The sequence below is a fragment of the Macaca mulatta genome, chromosome 5 (genome assembly GCF_049350105.2).
Source record: "Macaca mulatta isolate MMU2019108-1 chromosome 5, T2T-MMU8v2.0, whole genome shotgun sequence".
NCBI lineage: Eukaryota > Metazoa > Chordata > Mammalia > Primates > Cercopithecidae > Macaca > Macaca mulatta.
Genome location: NC_133410.1, coordinates 41,294,855 through 41,317,407, shown reverse-complemented (window position 1 = coordinate 41,317,407; position 22,553 = coordinate 41,294,855). Strand labels below are relative to the sequence as shown.

Below are 22,553 nucleotides of genomic sequence, written 5' to 3'. Positions count from 1 at the left end.
AGCAACTCTCCTGCCTCAGCCTTCTGAGTAGCTGGAATTACAGGCATGTGCCACCACGCCCAGCTAATTTTTCGTATTTTTAATAGAGATGGGGTATTCTCTATGTTGGTCAGGCTGGTCTCAAACTCCCGACCTTAGGTAATCCACTTGCCTCAGCCTCCCAAAGTGCTGGGATTACAGGCGTGAGCCACTGCACCCAGCTTTAAACGAGAATTCTTAATCAAACTGCTCTTGGAATTCCTTTTCGCAAAGATGTAATCCTGCCATGGGTAATTCCCAGTTTATAGATGTGACAATGTGACAATCAGCTCACTCAGAAAAATTTACTTTCTTCTAAAGTTTCCTCCCAAAGTAATATAGAATATATTAAAGTAAATTAAGATCTAAAATAAATGGTATTACTTACACTTTAGGTGATTTCAAGGAATTATTAACTTTTTATTGAAAATTTTAATTATGTAGATCTAAACTGTCCAATATGATGAGTCACAAGCCACATGTGGCAATTTAAATTTAAATAAATTAAAACTAAATATAGTTTAAAATTTAGTTCTTCAGTTGTACTGGCCACATTTCACGTGCTCAATAGTTACATGTAGTCAGCTACTACCATACTGGACAGATATAAAATATTTTCATCATTGCAGAAAATTCTGTTTTAAAGTAGACTATAAAAATACCTAGAGAAGAAATCTTTATAACCAAAAATGTAAAATTTGTACCTTCTGTTTTTAAATCTTTTGTATATAAAACTTGCCAAGAAAAAAATTTTTTTCTTAAGATGGTAAAATACTGTAATGATGTGTAATTAACACACTAGAAAGCTATTCTCTATACTAGCTTATTGACAGTTACAAAACATTCAAATATATTATTTATAGGAAAACAGTAGTATTGCTTTCAAGAAAAGAAAGGCATTTCTAAAGAACAGAGGTAGACTCCTTTACAGAAATAAAAGTGCATTTTTGGCCTTAAGATTTATCAAATTATATTACTGAAGCTAGTCTTAAAATGATGCTTGTGGAATTCAAAAGTGTTTAGATGGTTATGTTAACAGAAGCAACAGAAAAAAATCTCTGTATCAAATAATGGCTATGATTCAAAATAATACATTCTAAAAAGTATACTCACTTTACAAATAAATAATTCTGATATATTAACAAAATACTATTTCCAAATCACAACAGGAAGATTAAAATAAGTGTGTATATAATAGAAGTTACCATCAAAATTTTAGATTGGGCAGCCTATGAGTCTAAATCTAGAATATATGTTTCCTTGGACCAAAATAAAACAGAACTCTAAGATCAAAATATGTGCTTTATTATTATCAAATATGGAGAAAACAAGATCTCCATGCTGTGCTACAAAGCATAAAAATAACTTAAACTCCATTTTGAAATTATACCTTGAATTTACTTTGACACAGTGGTAAGTTCTGCATTTTAGATACTACAGTGGAAGAAAGGACCAACTCTTTAACAAACTGCAGGTACATAAATGGCAGGAGATTTCTGAAATTTAGTTATTTCAATGACTTATTGACAAAACAAACAAAAACAAAATAAGGCAATGTCCTTACGGATGAGAAGGATCTGGTGTTTGAACAGACTTACGGATGCCCAATGCTAGTAAACCCTATGAAGAAGAAGAAAAAAAGGTGAATAATCATTAGCAAGATGGAGAGTATAATATGGTAAAGCCAATGTGGAGGGTGCAGGCTGACAGTGACAAAGAAACACTCAACATATGCATGTCCAATGGCCCAGCAATTCTGGTTTCTAGTACTTACCTTAGAAAAATAAAGATGAACTCAAAGGGGTTCAAAACACCATTGTTTATAAAGATGAGAAACATGAAAGCAACCTAAAAAAATCCATCAATTGGGAATGACAAAATAAATGATAAACCATATATTACTTCTACAGTAGGTTAAAAAAATAGGGTTAGAGTAGAGCTTTCTATACTGACACGGATAAAGCTCCTAGACATACCATTAAGTGGAAGAAGAGAAAAAAGCTAGTTAGGAACAGTATATACAGTACAGAACTTATGCTTTGTAGTTTTTATAAACTACATATAATGTAAAGCGCAGAAAAGGTTAAAAAGAATAAGCATGTAACTATGTTTATATCTCTGAAGAGAGGCAAAAATTAAGGTAGTCTGTAATATTTGACTTTTTACAGGAAGAATAACTTGCATAGCTGTACAAGTAAAAGATAAAAACTTTAAACTATACATATTGTATATGGGAACATACATTTCTATTAAAGCTGCAAAACCACGCACAGGAATTATATATCACATTCTTTTATTTCCTTCCTTTCTTACTTGCTCTCCTCTGTCTCACTTGCCTTCATCATTTCTTCCTTCTTTCTCATTTCCACTTAGGTGATTTTTAAAGTTTTGTCCTTTGTTAAAGAGTTATCCACTGGAACTTCTCAATAGCATTATGCTTGTCCCTATTAAGTTCTTTCCATTCAAATTTGATGGAAATACAAAGCCTCTGAGTAAATTCCCTATGTAATTTTAGTAGATTAATCTAAGGCTTTTCCTTTTTTCAGCATCATATCAAATAATCAGATAAGTAAATCTAGATAATGACTTCTTCATAGATGACGTTTCCCTTAGGCTCCAAGAAATTTAATAGGAACATTTTTTCTAACAAAAAATAGAGATTAAACAAGCTTGAAAATATTAATACAAATATATTTTTAGGTCTTAATATTGGAAACCCTATCCTAAATACACAGAATATTATAAGCTTTTACCACTGGATTCCATGGGAAAAGGGAGCAAACCACCTAAAATATACATGATTTTTCAGGGAATTAAACTAAGAGAATGAGAGTAAATTGAAAGGAAGATATAACTCCCTTACACCCTGTTATGGTTTGGCTGTGTCCCCACCCAAATCTCATCTTGAATTCCCACATGTTGTGGGACCTGGTGGGAGGTAACTGAATCATGGGGGCAGGTCTTTCCCTTGCTGTTCTTGTGCTAGTGAATACGTCTTATGAGATCTGATGGTTTTAAAAAGAGGAGTTTCCTTGCACAAGCTCTCTTCTCTTGTTTTGCCACCACATGTACGTGCATTTCACCTTCTGCCATGATTGTGAGGCTTCCCTAGCCATGTGAAATTGTAAGTCCACACAGAATCCCTATTGGGGAACCACCTAGCGGAGCTGTGAGCAGAGGGCCACTGCCCTCCATACCCCAGAATAATAGATCCACTGACAGCTTGCACAGTCCACCTGGAAAAGCCACAGACACTCAATGCCAGCCCCTGAAAGCAGCCATGAGGCGGCTACATCTGCAAAGCTACAGAGGCGGAGCTGCCCAAGGCTGTAGGAGCCCATCTTTTGCATCAGCATGACTTGGAGGTGAGACATGGAGTCAAAGGAGATCATTTTGGAGCTTTAAGAATTGACTGCCCCTCTGGATTTTGGACTTGCATGGGGCCTGTAGCCCCTTTATTTTGGCCAATGTCTCCCTTTTGGAATGGCTATTATTTACCCAATGCCTGTACCCTCATTGTATCCAGGAAGTAACTAACCTGCTTTTGATTTTACAGGTTCATAGGCAGAAGGGACTTGCCTTGTCTTGGATGACACTTTGGATGGACTTTTGAGTTAATGCTGAAATGAGTTAAGACTTTGGGGGACTGTTAGGAAGGCATGAGTGGTTTTGAAATGTGAGGACATGAGATTCAGGAGGGGCTGGGGCGGAAAGATATGGTTCAGCTGTGTCCCCACCCAAATCTCTTCTTGACTTCCCATATGTTGTGGGAGGGACCTAGTGGGAGGTAATTGAATCATGGGGGCGAGTCTTTCCTGTGCTGTTCTCGTGACAGTGAATAAGTCTCATGAGATCCGATGGTTTTAAAAAGGGGAGTTTCCCTGCACAAGCTGTCTTCTCTTGTCTGCTGACATGTGAGACCTGTCTTTCACCTTCCACTGTGATTGTGAGGCTGCCCTAACCACAATTAAACTTCTTTTTTTGTAAATTGCCTGGTCTTGGATATGTTTTTATCAGCAGCGTGAAAATGGACTAATACACACCTGTACATTAAAAGTGACAGTCATTATTAATTCACATTATGCGTATATATGTATACATAGATATGTATTTATATTATTTTAAAAATATTCAATAAACATTCAATTATTTTAAAAATCCTTAATATTCAGTTGGCTGTGCAATGAAGTGTGAGATACCATCAACTATTTTATAAACTGAATATGGACCATATTTATTAGTTCTAACAAAAATGAGACCACCCCAACCAGTTCTCCCTCAGAGGTAAGATAGAATCAGTTATATTTGATATGTATCCTTCCAGACCTTTTTCTACACATTTACAACATAATCTCTATCAGTTACATATATATAACCTACAGAGCATTTGTTTAGTTTGCAGCATAACGAACATTAACATCTAGTAGCTAAGAAGTACTGTAAATGCTCTCTACTCCATGATTACCCTTCACCTTTCTGGTGTTCCTTAAGTATCATACTATCCAGCACCTGCATAATGGTACCTCAGAAGAGCTTTCTAGTTGTTTCATGTGCATATAATCTGTTTACAGAAGACAGAAAGAACCACGCCTTCTTCTAAACACTTGCTACATTGCAAACTCAGGTGCTCAATAAATTCATCTGAGTTGATATTAAATGATATGAAGTGCATGATTTAACAGAAAAGTTTTCCAAAATGAACGGCAACAGAAATTGTAAGGCTAACAGTTGTAAGTGAAACCCTGTCTCTACTGCAAATACAAAAAAATTAGCCGGGCATGGTGGCGGGCGCCTGTAGTCCCAGGTACTCAGGAAGCTGAGGCAGGAGAATGGCGTGAACTCAGGAGGCGGAGCTTGCAGTAAGCCGAGATCACACCACTGTACTCCAGCCTGGGTGACAGAGCAAGACTCTGTCTAAATAAATAAATAAATAAATAAATAACATTATAATTAGAGACACAGGTCTAATTTAAAAGTTGGATGTACTTAAGTCTCTCAAGAAGTGAGGAAAAAATATGGCATAAAAAATATTATGATGAATTAAAATTTTTAAAATATTATAGATCTGGAAAGAAACAACTTTCTGAAATACAATTTTCATCTATTCAGAAAGGTCCAGTTGAAATATTTTTCATCAAAGCCTTTTTGAAAACTCTAATTGAGACATACTCTTCGTCCAAGAATTTTCAAATCACTTGATATCATATGGTCTCAAACTTTAATTTACCTCTTGTCTTGTTGTTCAGTCTTCTACAAAAATTCGTTTGTTTTTCTGGTTCCAAAACTAATACATTCTCATTGTAAAGAAATTCAAGTAGTATAGGAGAAGAACTATTTGAGTCTGGAGTATATTTCGGACTATCTTTATACATATCTGTATATACTTTTTAACATTCCTTTGAGAATATTTTTGTGTTGGATTTCAAGGAGAAGGTTGTATGTACTTAAACATATGACCACAATTATAATGTCTTTTTGCACTTTGTTTTATGAAAATTTTCTAATGTGCGGATGGATGGATGGATGGATGGATGGATGGATGGATGGACGGACAGAATAATTTTTAAAACCTGATAGAACTTTTTTTTTTTTGAGACAGAGTCTCACTCTGTTGCCTAGGCTGGAGTGCAATGGCACAATCTCGGCTCACTGCAACCTCCAACTCCCAGGTTCAAGCAATTCTCCTGCCTCAGCCTCCTGAGTAGCTGGGATTACAGGTGCATGCCACCACACCCAACTAATTTTTGTATTTTTAGTAGAGATGGGGTTTTGCCATGTTGGTCAGGCTGGTCTTGAACTCCTGACCTCAGGTGATCTGCCTGCCTTGGCCTCCCAAAGTGCTGCGATTACAGGCATGAGCCACTGTGCCTGGCCCTGATAGAACATTTTTAAAAACTCAAATCATCCATCATTAAGCTTTAACAATTATAAATATGTAAGCAAATACGTTTTATTTCATCCATATCTACTCCCTCATGAATATTCTGAAGTAAATTCCAAGCATCATACCATTTCATCTTTAAATATTGTGGATGAATCTCTTTAAAAACTAGGCTTTTTAGAAAATACAGCCACAAGACTATTATCAGACTTTTAAATACTAATTCCTGGCTGGGCGTGGGGGCTCACGCCTGTAATCCCAGCACTTTGGGAGGCTGAGGCGGGTGGATCACGAGGTCAGGAGATCAAGACCATATCGAGACCATCCTGGCTAACACGGTGAAACCCCATCTCTATGAAGAATACAAAAAATTAGCTGGGCATGGTGGCGAGCGCCTGTAGTCCCAGCTACTTGGGAGGCTGAGACAGGAGAATGGCATGAACCTGGGAGGCGGAGCTTGCAGTGAGCCGAGGTCGTGCCACTGCACTCTAGTCTGGGCCACAGAGCGAGACTCCATCTCAAAAAAAAAAATAAATAAAAATAAATAAACTAATTCCTTACTATTATCAAGTGTAATCACATTTCCACATAGGGAGAATTTTTTTGAGGTAAAATTCAAATACAATGAAATGCACAAATCCTGAATGTACAGTTTTTTTGTTTTTGTTTTGAGATGTCTAGTTCTGTCGCCCAGGCTGGAGTACAGTGGTGCCATCCTGACTCACTGCAACCTCTGCCTCCCGGGTTCAAGTGGTTCTCCTGTTTCCGTCTCCTGAGTAGCTGGGATTACAGGCATGTGCCACCGCGCTAATTTTTTTGTATTTTTAGTAGAGACAGGGATGTCACCGTATTGGCCAGTCTGGTCTCGAACTCCTGACCTCCAGTCATCTGCCTACCTCGGCCTCCCAAAGTGCTGGAATTAGAGGCATGAGCCACTGTACCCGGCCCAGAATGTACAGTTCTGTTTGTTAACAAATACACATACCCTTGAAACATATATTCCTATGAAGACATAGAACTTTTCCATCACTCCCAAAAAGCTCCCTGTGCCGCTTTCCTCCCCACATCAGAAGCAACTATTTTTCCAAGGTTTTTAAACTATTAAAAATTAAAGTTCCTTGCTGGAGATACATCTATGTTGCCAGTCAGAAAAGCAGTTCTTTCTCTTTTATTGCCAGATAATATTCCATTGTATCAATTTGTTTATCTGCTGTACTGCTGAAAAACATTTGGGTTGATTCCAATTTTTTCAGCCATTATAAGTAAAACTGCTATAAACATTCCTTTTTTTTTTTTTTTTTTGAGACCGAGTCACTCTTGTCGCCCAGGCTGGAGTGCAGTGCAGCTCACAGCAACCCCTACACTTCCTGGGTTCAAGCGATTCTCCTGCCTCAGCCTCCCGAGTAGCTGGGATTACAGTGACCCACCACCATGCCCAGCTAATTTTTGTACTTTTAGTAGAGACGGGGTTTCACCATCTTGGCCAGGCTGATCTCGAATTCCTGACCTCAGATGATCCGCCCGCCTTGGCCTCCCAAAGTGCTGGGATTACAGACCTGAGCCACCGCGCCCAGCCAACATTCTTATACAAATCTTTTGGGACCATTCATTCCCACTTCCCTTCGGTAAATACTTAGAAGTGGAATTGGTGGGTCACAGGATAAGCATATGTTTATAGGACGCTCCCAGATGTTTTCCAGAGTGGTTGTACCATTACACTCCACCAGCAATGTCTGGGAGATCTGGCTGCTCCACATCTTCACCAAAATTTGGCTGTCAGGGTTTAAACTTGTAGCCATTATAGTGGATATGCAGAGATGTCTTGTGGTATCAACATACATTTCCTGATCATCAATGATGTTAGCACTTTTTCAGGTGTCCACTAGCCACCATTCATGTTTCCTTATTTGTGAAGTACCTGTTCAAATCTTTATCCTTAGGGGGAAAAAACTGGGTTCTCATTTTATTACTGAATCATGGAAGTTCTTAATTCTGGATACCAGTCCCCTCTCAGAATGCTTTGTGAATATTTTCTCCCAATCTATGCCTATTTATTTCCTTAAGGATGTCTTTCAATGAGCAAAAGTTTTTAATTTTGATGAAGTTTAATTTGTAAATCTTTTTATTTTACGATATTGTTTCTGTGTCCTATTTATGAAATCACTGCCTACCAGGTCTAAAATATATTCTCCTAGGTTTTCTTCTAGAAATCTTCATAGTTTTAACGTTTATATTTGGACTATGATCCATTTCAAACTTGTATACAGTGTGTGAAGTAGGAGTCAAGGTCCTTTTTCTCCTCATATGGATCCAATTTTTCTAACATTATTTGTTTTAAAAAGTTTCATTTCTTCACTCAACTGCTTTGATGCCTTTGCCAAAAGTCACAGGCCATGTAAATGTGGCTCTGTTGTTGGATCAATTCTGTTCCATTGATTTGTCAATCCTTATGCCAGTAACTCACTGTCCTAATTTCTATAGGTTTATAATGTCTTGAAGTTCTCCAAATTTGTTTCAAGGTTGCTTTGAATATTGCAGGTTCTTTGCATGTCCATATAAATTTTGGAATTTATTCAGTTCGTCAATTGTACAGAAAAGTCTGTTCATATTATGAATGGAATTCCATTATATCTGTAAATCAATTTAGTGAGATTTAACAGATCTATGACATCCAATCTATGAACACGCTATTCTATCTCTCCATTTATTTAAGTTTTAATTTCTCTCAGCAACATTTTATGACTTTCAGCGTAAAGGTCTTATATGTCTTTTGCTAGATTTATCTCTAAGTATTTAATATTTTGTGATACTACTTCACATGGAATTATTAAAATTTCCTTCTCCATTTATTTGCTGATAGTAGAAATGCAATTAATTTCTTCATATTAACTTACTGATTTTGAATGTTAAACCAACTTTACACTCCTGAAATCTTACCTAATTATGATGTAATATCATTTTTATATGTATATTTATATATTTATATAATTCAATCTGATTATATTTTAAGGAGTTTTGCATCTGTGTTCATGAGGAATAACTGGTCTGTAGGGTTTTTTTCTCTCGTAATGACTTTGTAAAATTTTGGGATCAGGGCCTCATTAAAGCAGTAGAAAACATTTCATTGTCTATTTCTGAAAGCCTGTGTACTCAGTATTGTTTCTTCCCCAAATGCTTGATAGAATACTCTTGATACTGTTACATAGGTTACTGAGGCTTCTTCCATTGTTTTCAATCTTTTTTGTCTGTGGCTTTAGTAAGAATGTTTTCTGCTGTTACATACTCAGGTTCACTGACTTTTACCTGCAGTGTCTAATCTGCTGTTAATTCTATACAGTGAATTTTTCATATCAGACTTTTTTTTTAGCTCTACAAGTTTCATTTGGCTTAGTTTTCATACCTTTGATTTCTCATGTTCATATTTTCCTTTCAATACATAACTGTACTTGAAGTAGCTGTTTAATATCCTTGTCTGCTAATTCTATCATCTGTTAAGCCTGCTTATGACTGATTTTTCTCCTGGTTATGAGTCAAATTTTCCTGCTACTTATACTGGCTATTAGTATTTTTATTGGATGCTAAACACTGTGAATGTTATACTGAGTGTTTGGATTTTGCTGCCTTTATTAAAGAATGTGAGGCTTTGTCCTGGCAAGTGATTAAATTATTTCAAGATTGGCTTGATCCTTTAGAACTTTTAGGAAGATTTGTTAGGGAGGGTTCTAGAACAGCCTTTACATTAAGAATAATTTAGCCCTACTCCTAAGGCGAGCCTTCTACTGGCCTGGATAATGAGAACTCTCTTACCTCAGCTAGTCAGAACTTGAATGTATCCTAGCTGTGTGTGAGTACTGGGAATTAGTCAATTATTGCTCCCTGCTGGTTCTCTGCCAAGATTCATGCTCACATCTTAGACATGTGTAACTTAACATTCAGCAAACATTCAATTCAAGGAAATCCCTATGTAGACCTCTACAGCTTTTTGTCTTGTAGCTCCCTCCTCTGTGGAACTCTGCCTTGTAAGTTCTAGCCACCTCAGATGCCCTGAACACTGATTTCTGTCTTCTCAACTCAATGAGACTGTTATTTCCCATCCTGCTCCACTATCCCAAATATGCCTTCAAGCAAAAAGCCACAGAGATCATAGAGTTCAAGTAATTTGTTTCTTATCTCTCAGGGATCATGGTCTTATATTGCTATTGTCCAATATACTGTCTAATTTTTTAGTTGTTTATGGCAAAAGATTAAATTCAATTCCTGTTAGTCTGTCATGGGTGAAAGCAGAAGTTCTGAACATAATATTTTGCAACTTTTACTCAATTTATCATGGTTATTATTCCAGGTCAGTACACAGATATCTACTACATTCTTTTTAAATGCCTGAATAGCATAGAGTATGAACACTTAAACATTGTCTTCAACGTTTGAAATAAAAACTAATATTGAAACTAGTAACATCATACATATCTCCTTGCCATATGGACAAATATTTCTGTATTTCAACTTTCCTCGATAAGCTTACAAGAAAACAGAGATTATAAGTTATATATCTCCCCCATCCCCTCTCCTCCCACCGCATGCCACAGTTGAATGGTAAAATTTTATAGAGACGGTATGTATTAAGTATATATTGAGTATAAAAATTAAGTTCAAGGTAAATACTTAGTACTAATGGCAAATGCTTGTCTTCTTTCCTTACTTTTATGAAGGGTTTTAATCCATCTGATTTGACAGTGAGTGAGACAAGTTCTCAGGCTTAATTTTTAATTAATATTGCTCTCCTTGCTCCTTATCTTCATATTATTTTTATCCTTGTCTTAAATATTCCTATTTTATCTGTGTCTTTCATTGAAGTTCTCCCAAATCTGTTTTTATATAACAGGATTAAAAATAAGTAAATATTGAAAAGGTATCTTCTTAATATACCACTCTCTTTAAAATGTAATAGTGATGCACACACAGAAATTTTTATTATATTCTTACAAAAGGTTTGGGTTTCTAGTTTTCACAATTTGGGCCACAAGGGGTTTAAATGGTATTTTAATTTTATTAATACAAAAACTTTTCTCCATTTGCAAAGCCAAGGAAAGTAATTCAAATTATGAATCTAATGTGAAAGCATTTTAACCGATTACATATGATTTTACATCTTTATTCCAAAAGCTTAAATTCATGGACTATTACAGTCATTGAGAACTCATATTCAGAGACCAGATTTCTGCTCAGTGACTGATAATGTTATACTTCACATTCCATTGTCAGAGGTTCTTAAAGCATAACAACCTGCCTTAAAATACTATGATTAAATTTCTATGCACTTCGTTGCTGAAAAGTAAACTTTTATTTTCTCCCACAAGCCAACTACTGGAATCATTCAGTTTTAAAATAGATCAACTTTTAGATTAAAGCCTAAAACTATTACTTCAAAATTGATTTATAAAAAAGCTTTAGTCCTCACCTGATTACAAGTATCAGATAATGAGTGTATGGCTTCTGAGAACATACTTGCTGAACCAGTATAAATCCAGGCAAGAAATTTAAAGAAGCAGTTTAATCCATTGCTAGAAGAGAAGGAGAAAACAATTTAGCATAGGTTTGGATAAAAATTTAAGCCAAAAGCATACTCAATCGGCTGTATATACCTCTATACTAGATTCTGTTGAAAGTAAAATTAGGCTAAGCACAGTGGCTCACACTTATAATGCCAACATTTTCAGAGGCTGAGGTGGGAGGATGGCTTGAGGACAGGAGTTCAAGACCAGGCTGGGCAACAAAGTAAGACCCCATCTCTATTAAATTTTTTTAAAAAACTTAGTCTGGTGTGGTGGTACACGCCTGTAGTTCTATCTACTCGAGAGGCTGAGTTGGGAAGATCATCTGAGCCCAGGAGTTCGAGGCTATACTACACTCCAGCCTAGGCAACAGAGTGAGACCCTGTCTCTAAAAAACAACAACAACTGCAACAAAAACGAGTACAATTAAAAGAATCCCTAGCATTAAAAAACTTTCTGTTTAGGTAACAAGAGTAAAAATTTGAAAAAATATAAATTATGTACTGTTAAGAGGCATGCTATGTGTAAACAAATTACTTAAGTGTACTTTGAAGACTGGTGAGAAAAGAGGGTCTTCTATATTTCGACAAGATAAAATTTAAAAGACAATTATGTGTTTTAGGTAGATAAAAGCAGATCTGCACCTGATACTGTCCAGTGGGCCAGTGTCAAAGGCAAGATTTCAGTGAAAGTCTGTTTACTTAAGGGGGCAGATGCCAGAGGTGACTCTAAGCAGTCTCAGAGTCATACTAGAAGAAGCTAGATGCCACAATAAACACAGTTAACTCTGAGGAAGCTAGCTGCTCAGATACCAACAGTAATGACTAATATGATTTATCTCAGACGTTATGCTAGTGAGTTACCATGTTATATTACAAGTCTGTTATACAAATATTAACACCCCCATTTTATAAATGAGAGAACTGTATGTCCCCTTTTAGCTACCCTTTTCCCGTCTCCTCCACCTCAGATAACTTCTTAAAAACATCATATTTATTCTAGCTGTCAGTCTTCATCTTGTCAATGCCACCTACCATTCCATACTATTAAATTCCTGGAAACATTTTAGTATTTCTCTTAACTTCCTGGGAGCATCTGACACTATTTTCTTCTTTTCTAAAACAATGTTTATTTATTTTATTTATTTTTTAAATTTATAATTTAAGTTTTGGGATACCTGGGCAGAATGTGCAGGTTTGTTAAATAGGTATACATGTGCCATGGTGGTTTGCTGCACCCATCAGCCCGTCATCTACATTAGGTATTTCTCCTAATGCTATCCCTCCCCTAGCCACCCACTCCCCAATAAGCCCCAGTGTGTGATATTCCCCTCACTGTGCCCATGTGTTCTCATTGTTCAACTCCCACCTACGAGTGAGAACATGTGGTGTTTGGTTTTCTGTTCTTGTGTTAGTTTCCTGAGAATGATGGTTTCCAGCTTCATCCATGTCCCTACAAAGGACATGAACTCATCCTTTTTTATGGCTGCATATTATCCCATGGTGTATATGTGCCACATTTTCCTTATCCAATCTATCATTGATGGGCATCTAGGTTGGCTCCAAGTCTGCTAGTGTGAATAGTGCTGCAATAAACATACATGTGCATGTCTCTTTATAGTAGAATGGGACTGCTGGATCAAATGGTATTTCCGGTTCTAGATCCTGGAGGAATCGCCACGCTGTCTTCCACAATGGTTGAACTAATTTATACTCTCACCAACATTGTAAAAGTTTTCCTATTTCTCCACACCCTCTCCAGCATCTGCTGTTTCCTGACTTTTTAATGATCACCATTCTAACTGGTGTGAGATAGAATCTCATTGTGGTTTTGATTTGCATTTCTCTAATGACCAGTGATGATGAGCATTTTTTCATGTTTGTTGGCTGCATAAATATCTTTTTTGAGAAGTGTCTGTTCATATACTTCACCCACTTTTTGATGCGGTTGTTTGTTATTTTTTCTTGTAAATTTGTTTAAGTTCCTTATTAATTCTAGATATTAGCCCTTTGTCAGATGGATAGATGGCAAAAATTTTCTCCCATTCTATAGGTTGCCTGTTCTGTTCACTCCGATAATAGTTTATTTTGCTGTGCAGAAGCTCTTTAGTTTAATTAAATCCCATTTGTCAATTTTGGCTTTTGTTCCCACTGCTTTTGGTGTGTCAATCATGAAGTCTTTGCCTATGCCTATGTCCTGAATGGTATTGTCTAGGTTTTCTTCTAGGGTTTTTATGGTTTTAGGTATTATGTTTAAGTCTTTAATCCATCTTGAGTTAATTTTTGTATAAGGTATAAGGAAGGGGTCCAGTTTCAGTTTTCTGCATATGGCTTGACAGTTTTCCCAACACCATTTATTAAATAGGGAATCCTTTCCCCATTGCTTTTGTCAGGTTTGTCAAAGACTGGATGGTTGTAGATGTTCGGCATTATGTCTGAGGCCTCGGTTCTGTTACATTGGTCTATATATCTGTTTTGATATTGGTACCATGCTCTTTTGGTTATGGTAGCCTTGTAGCATAGTTTGAAGTAAGGTAGCGTGCGTGATGCCTCCAGCTTTCTTCTTTTGGCTTAGGATTGTCTTGGCTATACAGGCTCTTTTTTGGTTCCACATAAAATTTAAAGTAGTTTTTTTCTATTCTGTGAAGAAAGTCAACGGTAGCTTGATGGGGATAGCATTGATTCCATTAATTACTTTGGGCAGTATGGCCATTTTCATGATATTGATTCTTCCTATCCATGAGCATGGAATGTTTTTCCATTTCTTTGTGTCCTCTCTTATTCCCTTGAGCAGTGGTTTGTAGTTCTCCTTGAAGAGGTCCTTCACATCCCTTGTAAGTTGGATTCCTACGTATTTTACTCTCTTTGTAGCAACTATGAATGGGAGTTCACTCATGATTTGGCTCTCTGTTGGCCTATTATTGGTATATAGGAATGCTTTTGAGTTTTGCACATTGATATTGTATCCTGAGACTTTGCTGAAGTTGCTTATCTGCTTAAGGAGATTCTGGGCTGAAATGATGGGGTTTTCTAAATATACAATCATGTCATCTGCAAACAGAGACAACTTGACTTCCTCTCTTCCTATATGAATACCCTTTATTTCTCTTGCCTGATTGCCCTGGCCAGAGCTTCCTATACTATGTTGAACAGGAGTGGTAAGAGAGGGCATCCTTGTCTTGTGCCAGTTTTCAAAGGGAATGCTTCCAGCTATTGCTCATTCAGTATGATATTGGCTGTGGGTTTGTCATAAATAGCTCTTATTATTTTGAGACATGTTCCACCAATACCTAGTTTAAGATGAGAGTTTTTAGCATGAGGCGGTGTTGAATTTTATCGAAGGCCTTTTCTGCATCTATTGAGATAATCATGTGGTTTTTGTAATTGGTTCTCTTTTAGTAATGGATTACATTTATTATTCTGCAAATGTTGAACCAGTCTTGCATTCCAGGGATGAAGCCAACTTGATGGTGGTGGAAAAGCTTTTCGATGTGCTGCTGGATTTGCTTTCCCAGTATTTTATTGAGGATTTCTGCATCGATGTTCATCAAGGATATTGGCCTGAAATTTTCTTTTTTTGTTCTGTCTCTGCCAGGTTTTGGTATCTGGATGATGCTGGCCTCATAAAATGAGTTGAGGAGTCGTCCCTCTTTTCCTATTGTTTGGAATAGTTTCAGAAGGAATGGTACCAGCATCTCTTTGTACCTCTGGTAGAATATGGCTGTGAATCCGTCTGGTCCTGGGCTTTTTGCTTTTCAGTTGATAGGCTATTTATTACTGCCTCAATTTCAGAACTTGTTATTTGTCTATTCAGGGAATCAGCTTCTTCCTGGTTTAGTCTTGGGAGAGTGTGTGTGTCCAGGAATTTATCCATTTCTTCTAGATCTTCTAGTTTATTTGTGTAGAGGTGTTTACAGTATTCTCGATGGTAGTTTGTATTTCTGTGGGATCAGTGGTGACATCCCCTTTATCACTTTTCATTGTTGTCTATTTGATTCTCCTCTCTTTTCTTTTTTATTAGTCTGGCTAGTGGTCCATCTATTTTGTTAATCTTTTCAAAAAATCAGCTCCTGGATTCACTGATTTTTTAAAGGGTTTTTTGTGTCTCTATCTCCTTCAATTCTGCTCTGATCTTAGTTATTTCTTGTCTTCTGCTAGCTTTTGAATTTGTTTATTCTTGTTTCTCTAGTTCTTTTCATTGTGATGTTAGGGTGTTGATTTTAGATCTTTCCCACTTTCTCCTGTGGGTATTTAGTGCTATAAATTCTCCTCTAAACACTGCTTTAGCTATGTCCCAAAGATTCTGGTACACTGTGTCTTTGTTCTCATTGGTGTCAAGGAACTTATTTATTTCTGTCTTAATTTAGTTATTTACCCAGTAGTCATTCAGGAGCATGTTGTTCAGTTTTGATGCAGTTGTGTGGTTTTCAGTGAGTTTCTTAATCCTGAGTTCTCATTTGATTGCACTATGGTCTGAGAGACTGTTTTGATTTCTGTTCTTTTGCATTTGCTGAGGAGTGTTTTACATCCAATTATGTGGTCAATATTAGAATATGAGTGACGTGGTGCTGAGAAGAATGCAAATTCTGTTGACTTGGGGTGGAGAGTTCTGTAGATGTCTATCAGGTCCGCTTGGTCCAGAGCTGAGTTCAAGTCCCAAATATCCTTGTTAATTTTGTCTTGTTGGTCCATCTAATATTGACAATGGGTGGCGGTTAAAGTCTCTCACTACTACTGTGTGGGAGTCTAAGTCTCTTTATATAGGTCTGTAAGAACTCACTTTATGAATCCGGGTGCTCCTGTATTGGATGCATATATATGTAGGATAGTTAGCTCTTCTTGTTGCACTGATCCCTTTATGACTATGTAATGACCTTTGTCTTTTTTGATCTTCGTTGGCTTAAAATCTGTTTTATCAGACACTAGGATTGCAACCCTCCTTTTTTTTTTTCTTTTTTTGCTTTCCATTTGCTTGGTAAATATTCCTGAATCCCTTTATTTTGAGCCTATGGGTGTCTTTGCACGTCAGATGGGTCTCCTGCATACAGCACACCAATGGGTCTTGACTCTTTATCCAATTTGCCAGTCTGTGTCTTTTAACTGGGGCATTTAGCCCTTTTCTATTTAAGATTAATATTATTATGTGTGAATTTGATCCTGTCATTATGATGCTAGCTGGTTATTTTGCTCATTAGTTGATGCAGTTTCTTTACAGTGTCGATGGTCTTCACAATTTGATATGTTTTTGCAGTGGCTGGTACCAATTTTTCCTTTCCATATTTAGTACTTCCCTTCAGAAGCTCTTGTAAGGCAGGACTGGTGGTTATAAAATCTCTCAACATTTGCTTGTCTGTAAAAGATTTTTCTTCTCCTTCACTTATGAAGCTTAGTTTTGGCTAGATATGAAATTCTGGGTTAAAAATTCTTTTCTTTAAGAATGTTGAATATTGGCCCCCACTCTCTTCTGGCTTGTAGGATTTCTGCACAGAGATCTGCTGTTAGTCTGGTGGGCTTCCCTTTGTGGAAAACCCAACCTTTCTTTCTGGCTGCCCTTAACATTTTTTCCTTCATTTCAACCTTAATGAATCTGATGATTATGTGACTTGAGGTTGCTCTTCTCGAGGACTGTCTTTGTGGTGTTCTCTGTATTTCCTGAATTTGAATGTCTGCCTGTCTTGCTAGGTTGGGGAAGTTCTCCTGGATAATCTCCTGAAGAGTGTTTTCCAACTTGGTTCCATTCTCCCGGTCACTTTCACATACACCAACCAAACGTAGGTTTTGTCTTTTCACATATTCCCATTTCTTTTTCATTTTCTTCTCTAATCTTATCTTCATGCTTTATTTCATTAAGTTGATCTTCAATTTCTTATATCCTTTCTTCCGCTTGATTGATTTGACTATTGGTACTTGTGCATGCTTCACAAAGTTCTCGTGCTGTGTTTTTCGGCCTATGAGGTCATTTATGTTCTTCTCTAACCAGTTATTCTAGTTAGCAATTTCTCTACCCTTTTTCAAGGTTCTTAGCTTTCTTGCGTTGGGTTGGAACATGCTCCTTTAGCTTGGAGGAGTTTGTTATTACCCACTTTCTGAAGCCTACTTCTGTCAATTCGTCAAACTCATTCTCCGTCCGATTTTGTTCCCTTGCTGGTGAGGAGTTGTGATCCTTTGGAGGAGAAGAGACATTCTGGTTTTTGGAATTTTCAGCCTTTTTGCACTGGTTTTTCCTCATCTTCGTGGATTTATCTAATTTTGGTCTTTGATGTTGGTGACATTCAGATGGGGTTTTTGTGTGGACATCCTTTTTGTTGAGGTTGATGCTACTCCTTTATGTTTGTTAGTTTTCTTTCTAATAGGCCCCTCTGCTGCAGGTCTGCTGGAGTTTGCTGGAGGTCCACTACAGACCCTGTTTGCCTAGGTATCAACAGCAGAGGCTGCAGAACAGCAAAGATTGCTGCCTGTTCCTTCCACTGGAAACTTCATCCCAGATAGGCACCCACCAGATGATAGCCGGAGTTCTCCTGTATGAGGGGTCTGTTGATCCCTGCTGGGAGGTGTCTCCCCATCAGGAGGCATGGGGTCAGGGACCCACTTGAGGAGGCAGTCTGTCCCTTAGCAGAGCTTGAGCGCTGTGCTGGGATATCCACTGCTCTCTTCAGAGCCAGCAGGCAGGAACGTTTAAGTCTGCTGCCACAGTCGCTCCTACCCCCAAGTTTTCTGTCCCAGAGAGATGGGAGTTTTATCTATAAGCCCCTGACTGGGGCTGCTGGGCCTTTCTTTCAGAGATGCCCTGCCCAGAGAGGAGGAATCTACAGAGGCAGTCTGGCTACAGCAACTTTGCCAAGCTATGGTTGGCTCTGTACAGTTTGAACTTCCTGATGGCTTTGTTTACTCTGTGAGGGGAAAATCACCTACTTAAGCCTCAGTAATGGTGGCCTCCAAACCCCCACCCCTGCTCCACCAAACTCAAGCATCCCATGTCAACTTCAGACTGCTGGGCTGGCAGCCAGAATTTCAAGCCAGTGGATCTTAGCTTTCTGGGCTCCGTGGGTGTGGGATCTGCTGAACTAGACCACTTGGCTCCCTGGTTTCAGCCCCCTTTCCAAGGGAGTAAAAGGTTCTGTCTCTCTGGTATTCCAGGCACCACTGGAATATTAAAAAAACTAGTCTAGCTAGCTTGGTGTCTGCCCAAATGGCCGCCCAGTTTTGTGCTTGAAACCCAAGGCCCTGGTGGTGTAGGCACCTGAGGCAATCTCCTGGTCTTCAGGTTGTGAAGACCATGCATGGGAAAAGTGTAGTATCTGGGCTGGAATGCACAGTTCCTCACGGCACAGTCCCTCATGGCTTCCCTTGGCTAAGGGAGGGAGTTCCCTGACCCCTTGCATTTCCCTGGTGAGGCAACGCCCCACCCTGCTTCAGGTCACCCTCCACAGGCTGCACCCACTGTCTGACCAGTCCCAATGAGATGAGCCAGGTACCTCAGTTCGAAATGCAGAAGTTACCCACCTTCTGCATGGATCTTGCTGGGAGATGTAGACAGGAACTGTTCCTATCCAGCCATCTTGCCAGACACCCCCCGGCTGGCTATTTATTTTATTTTTTAAAGACAGGGTCTTGTTCTTGCCCATGTTGGAGTGCAGTGGTGTAATCACAGATTACCGTAGCCTTAAACTCCTGGGCTCAAATGATTCTCCTGCTTCAACTTCCTAAGTAGGTCTACAGGCGCACATCACCCACCATGCCCAGCTAATTAAAAAAAATTTTTGTAGGTACAAGATCTCACTATGTTGCCCATGGTGGTCTTAAACTCCTGAACTCAAGTAATCTTCCTGCCTCAGCCTCCCAAAGCCTGGGATTCCAGGTGCGAGCCTGTACCAGGCCCGCTATTTTCTTAAAACATGCGCGCCTGTGGTCCCAGCTACTCGGGAGGCTGAGGCAGGAGAATTACTTGAACCTGGGAGGCGGAGGTTGCAGTGAGCCGAGATTGCGCCACTGCACTCCAGCCTGGGGACAGAGTGAGACTCCGTCTCACACACACACACACAAAAACAAACACTGTCTTCCCTTGGCTTTCATGACACTCCTTGACATGGTTTGGCTCTGTGTCCCCCAGAAAATCTCATCTTGTAGCTCCTATAATTCCCACATGTTTTGGGAGGGACCCAGTGGGAGATGACTGAAGCATGAGGGTGGGTCTTTCCAGTGCTGTTCTCATGATAGTGAATGGACTCACGAGATGTGATGGTTTTTAAAAATGGGAGTTACCCTGCACAAGCTCTATTTGTCTGCTGCCATCCACGTAAGACATAACTTGCTCCTCTCTGCCTTCCACCATGATTGTGAGGCTTCCCCAGCCACAGGAACTGTAAGTCCAATTAAACCTCTTTCTTTTGTAAATTGCCCCGTCTCAGGTAAGTCTTTATCAGCAGCATGAAAATCGACTAATACACTCCTGGTTTTCTTTCTACTTTTTTTCCTTACTCCTCCTCAATCTCCTCTGCAGGCACTTTTTCCTCCACCTTTTTCTTAATGTTAACATTCCTCAAGGAATTCTTCCGGAGAGCTTTTTATTCCTCATACTACATATACATACATTCCTCAGGTGATCTTTACTTTTATGGCTTTAATTATACTCTACATACTAAAAACTATCAACTCCATATCTCTAACCCAGATTTCTCTCCTGAGCTTCAGACCAATATATATTAACAATAATACTTCTTAAGTACATATCTTAGAGCAGGCACGATGTTAAGCACTTTTCACACATACATCCCTCCAATAAGAAAAGCTATAATCACTATCCCTGTATTACTAGTGAAAAGAACCCTGTTGACTCTCTTCACCTGGGTGCCCTAAACACACCACCAGCTCAAATATGAGCTCATCATTTTCTCTGCTCCCACCCTGCTCCTCCTTTCAGTGTTCTCCTCAGTGAATGGTACATTATTTATACAACTGTACAAGCCAGAAACCTGGTCACTATCCTTGAACATACCTTCAAAGAAGTTGAAGCTGTCCATGTCTATCTGTACCACCACTATTTGTAGTTATGACATCATTATCCCTTGTATTATAAATGCCTTCCTCTAGTTTAGTGTCCCTCCAATCCTTAAAGAATTACATATTATATCTTCATATTTTCAGATCAATGATATCTGATATTTTACATATATATTTAAAAATAAAAGAACTAATGAATTATTGAAGGATTTCATACATCCTAAAATAAATTAATCAGAAAAATAGATAAAAGGTGAACAAAACAATAGAAATCAAGAAGATAGAGGGGAAAAGGGGGAGGCAAGGCCGGGCTCAGTGGCTCACACCTGTAATCCCAGCACTTTAGGCTGAGGTGAGCAGACCAAGAGGTCAAGAGATCGAGACCATCCTGGCCAACATGGTGAAACCCCATCTCTACTAAAAATACAAAAATTAGCTGGGCATGATGGCGTGCGCCTGTAATCCTAGCTATTTGGGAGGCTGATGTAGGAGAATGACTTGAACCCGGGAGGCAGAGATTGCAGTGAGTTGAGATTGCACCACCACGCTCCAGTCTGGTGACAGAGCAAGACTCTGTCTCCAAAAGAAAAACAGAGGAGGCAAAAATAACAATTATGTTCTTCTGAGATAAGTGGAATAAAGATAATAAGCACAAAGATATTATTCAGTAGCTGTAACCCAGGTTGGTTTAGCTACTCTAAAAATAACCTTGGCCAATCTAATTTCTTTAAAAAAGACTTCTATCAACTCCAATAAAAATAAGAAAGGATTTTCAGGTAGCAACTATTCTTAGATCTAACTACATCAAAAATATACAGAGAATGAGCATGGGTGTCTATATGAATTCATGCTCTTTCCCCATATATTGTCAGTAATAAATACTTATTCAATTTCCTCCTAAAACAAAATAAACCTCAAACTCTATAGCTAGCTACTAGGTAATAAGTTTACATATTCACGGATATACACATTTAAAAGAATATATTCTATTTCACAAAGCTTATTTTTCAGTACTTACATGCAAATTGCAACCATCACCACTTTTCCTGGTCCCTTAAAAAACACTGATGCCGTTCTGGAGCGTGGCTGTAAAAAAATAAAAACTTTTTTTAATATCTCCAAAATTTTGCAGAGAAGCACTATAACTGGTGGCTTTGACAGACCAGAAAAGTTTCCTCTATCAAAACTTCTGAATTACGTTACTTATTTTTTTCTAGAAGTTCTTGTTTAGAAAGTGGAAAGATTAAAACAGACAGGATATCTGGGTCTCTTTCCGGAACCTTGTTTATTTTGTTTCCTTGTAATTCATGCCCTGCCTTCTTCCAGAAAGGATCTGAGTTGGCTATATAAAAACTAGTAATAAAGTAGAAAAATGCACTGAGCTGAAATTCATATGCTCTAAGAATGTGTGAAATCAGACACCCCAAATTCTGTATTGACCTGCCTTCAGAGCTAAGTGAAGGAACTACACAGGGATAAACCTTGTCCATGTGGTCTCAACTTTTACTTCGATTTGTAAGCCATAAACTCTAACTATGGGTCTAGATTTCTGAATTATACTGTTTATTGATAACAAACAGAATATATGTTTTATTATAACAAGAATCTATTGTATTCTTTGGTTGAATAGAGAAAAAACTCAATGAAATTATTATGGGAATAACAGAATGCTGCTTAAGGTGAAACATAAGATTTCTTTAGAAGAAAGGTTTGGGAACTCATGGGAGGGGCAAAACAGGGAAAAGAAATGAGATCTTTAAGATCAGAATAAGAAATAATAAGAAAAAAAATAAGGAAAAATATTCACTGGGTTCAAACCATTTTAGTAAAGAAGGCTGCAGCAAAAGGGAAGATGTGTTGGTAGTAACTAGGAATAATGATAAGGCACAAGGACTCTAAGAAGAGAATAAAAATCTGGAAAAACAAGAGATCACAAGGAACCAGGATCCAAAACCCGCTTGGGAAGCATCCTGTAAAAGCTACTCAAAAATTCCATAATCAGGCTGGGCGCAGTGGCTCACGCCTGTAATCCTAGCACTTTGGGAGGCCAAGAGGGGCAGACTGCTTGAGCTCAGGAGTTTGAGACCAGTTTGGGCAACATGG

General features: G+C 38.2%; 1 protein-coding gene across 3 annotated transcripts in view; it reads right to left on the bottom strand.

The window, feature by feature from the left end:
• Positions 1–22,553, bottom strand: part of SLC30A9 (solute carrier family 30 member 9) — a 104,403-nt gene that overhangs the window by 27,830 nt on the left and 54,020 nt on the right. For all 3 annotated transcript variants that reach the window (XR_013417830.1, XM_015138294.3, XM_078003364.1), the window contains exons 8-10: positions 21,469–21,536; positions 11,358–11,460; positions 1,583–1,638 (exon numbers count right to left, since the gene is read on the bottom strand). Coding sequence is in view for 2 of the 3 variants with exons in the window: in XM_015138294.3 (XP_014993780.1) it covers positions 1,583–1,638; positions 11,358–11,460; positions 21,469–21,536 (227 nt within the window). In the remaining variant the exon portion in view is untranslated. The remainder of the gene's footprint in view (positions 1–1,582; positions 1,639–11,357; positions 11,461–21,468; positions 21,537–22,553) is intronic.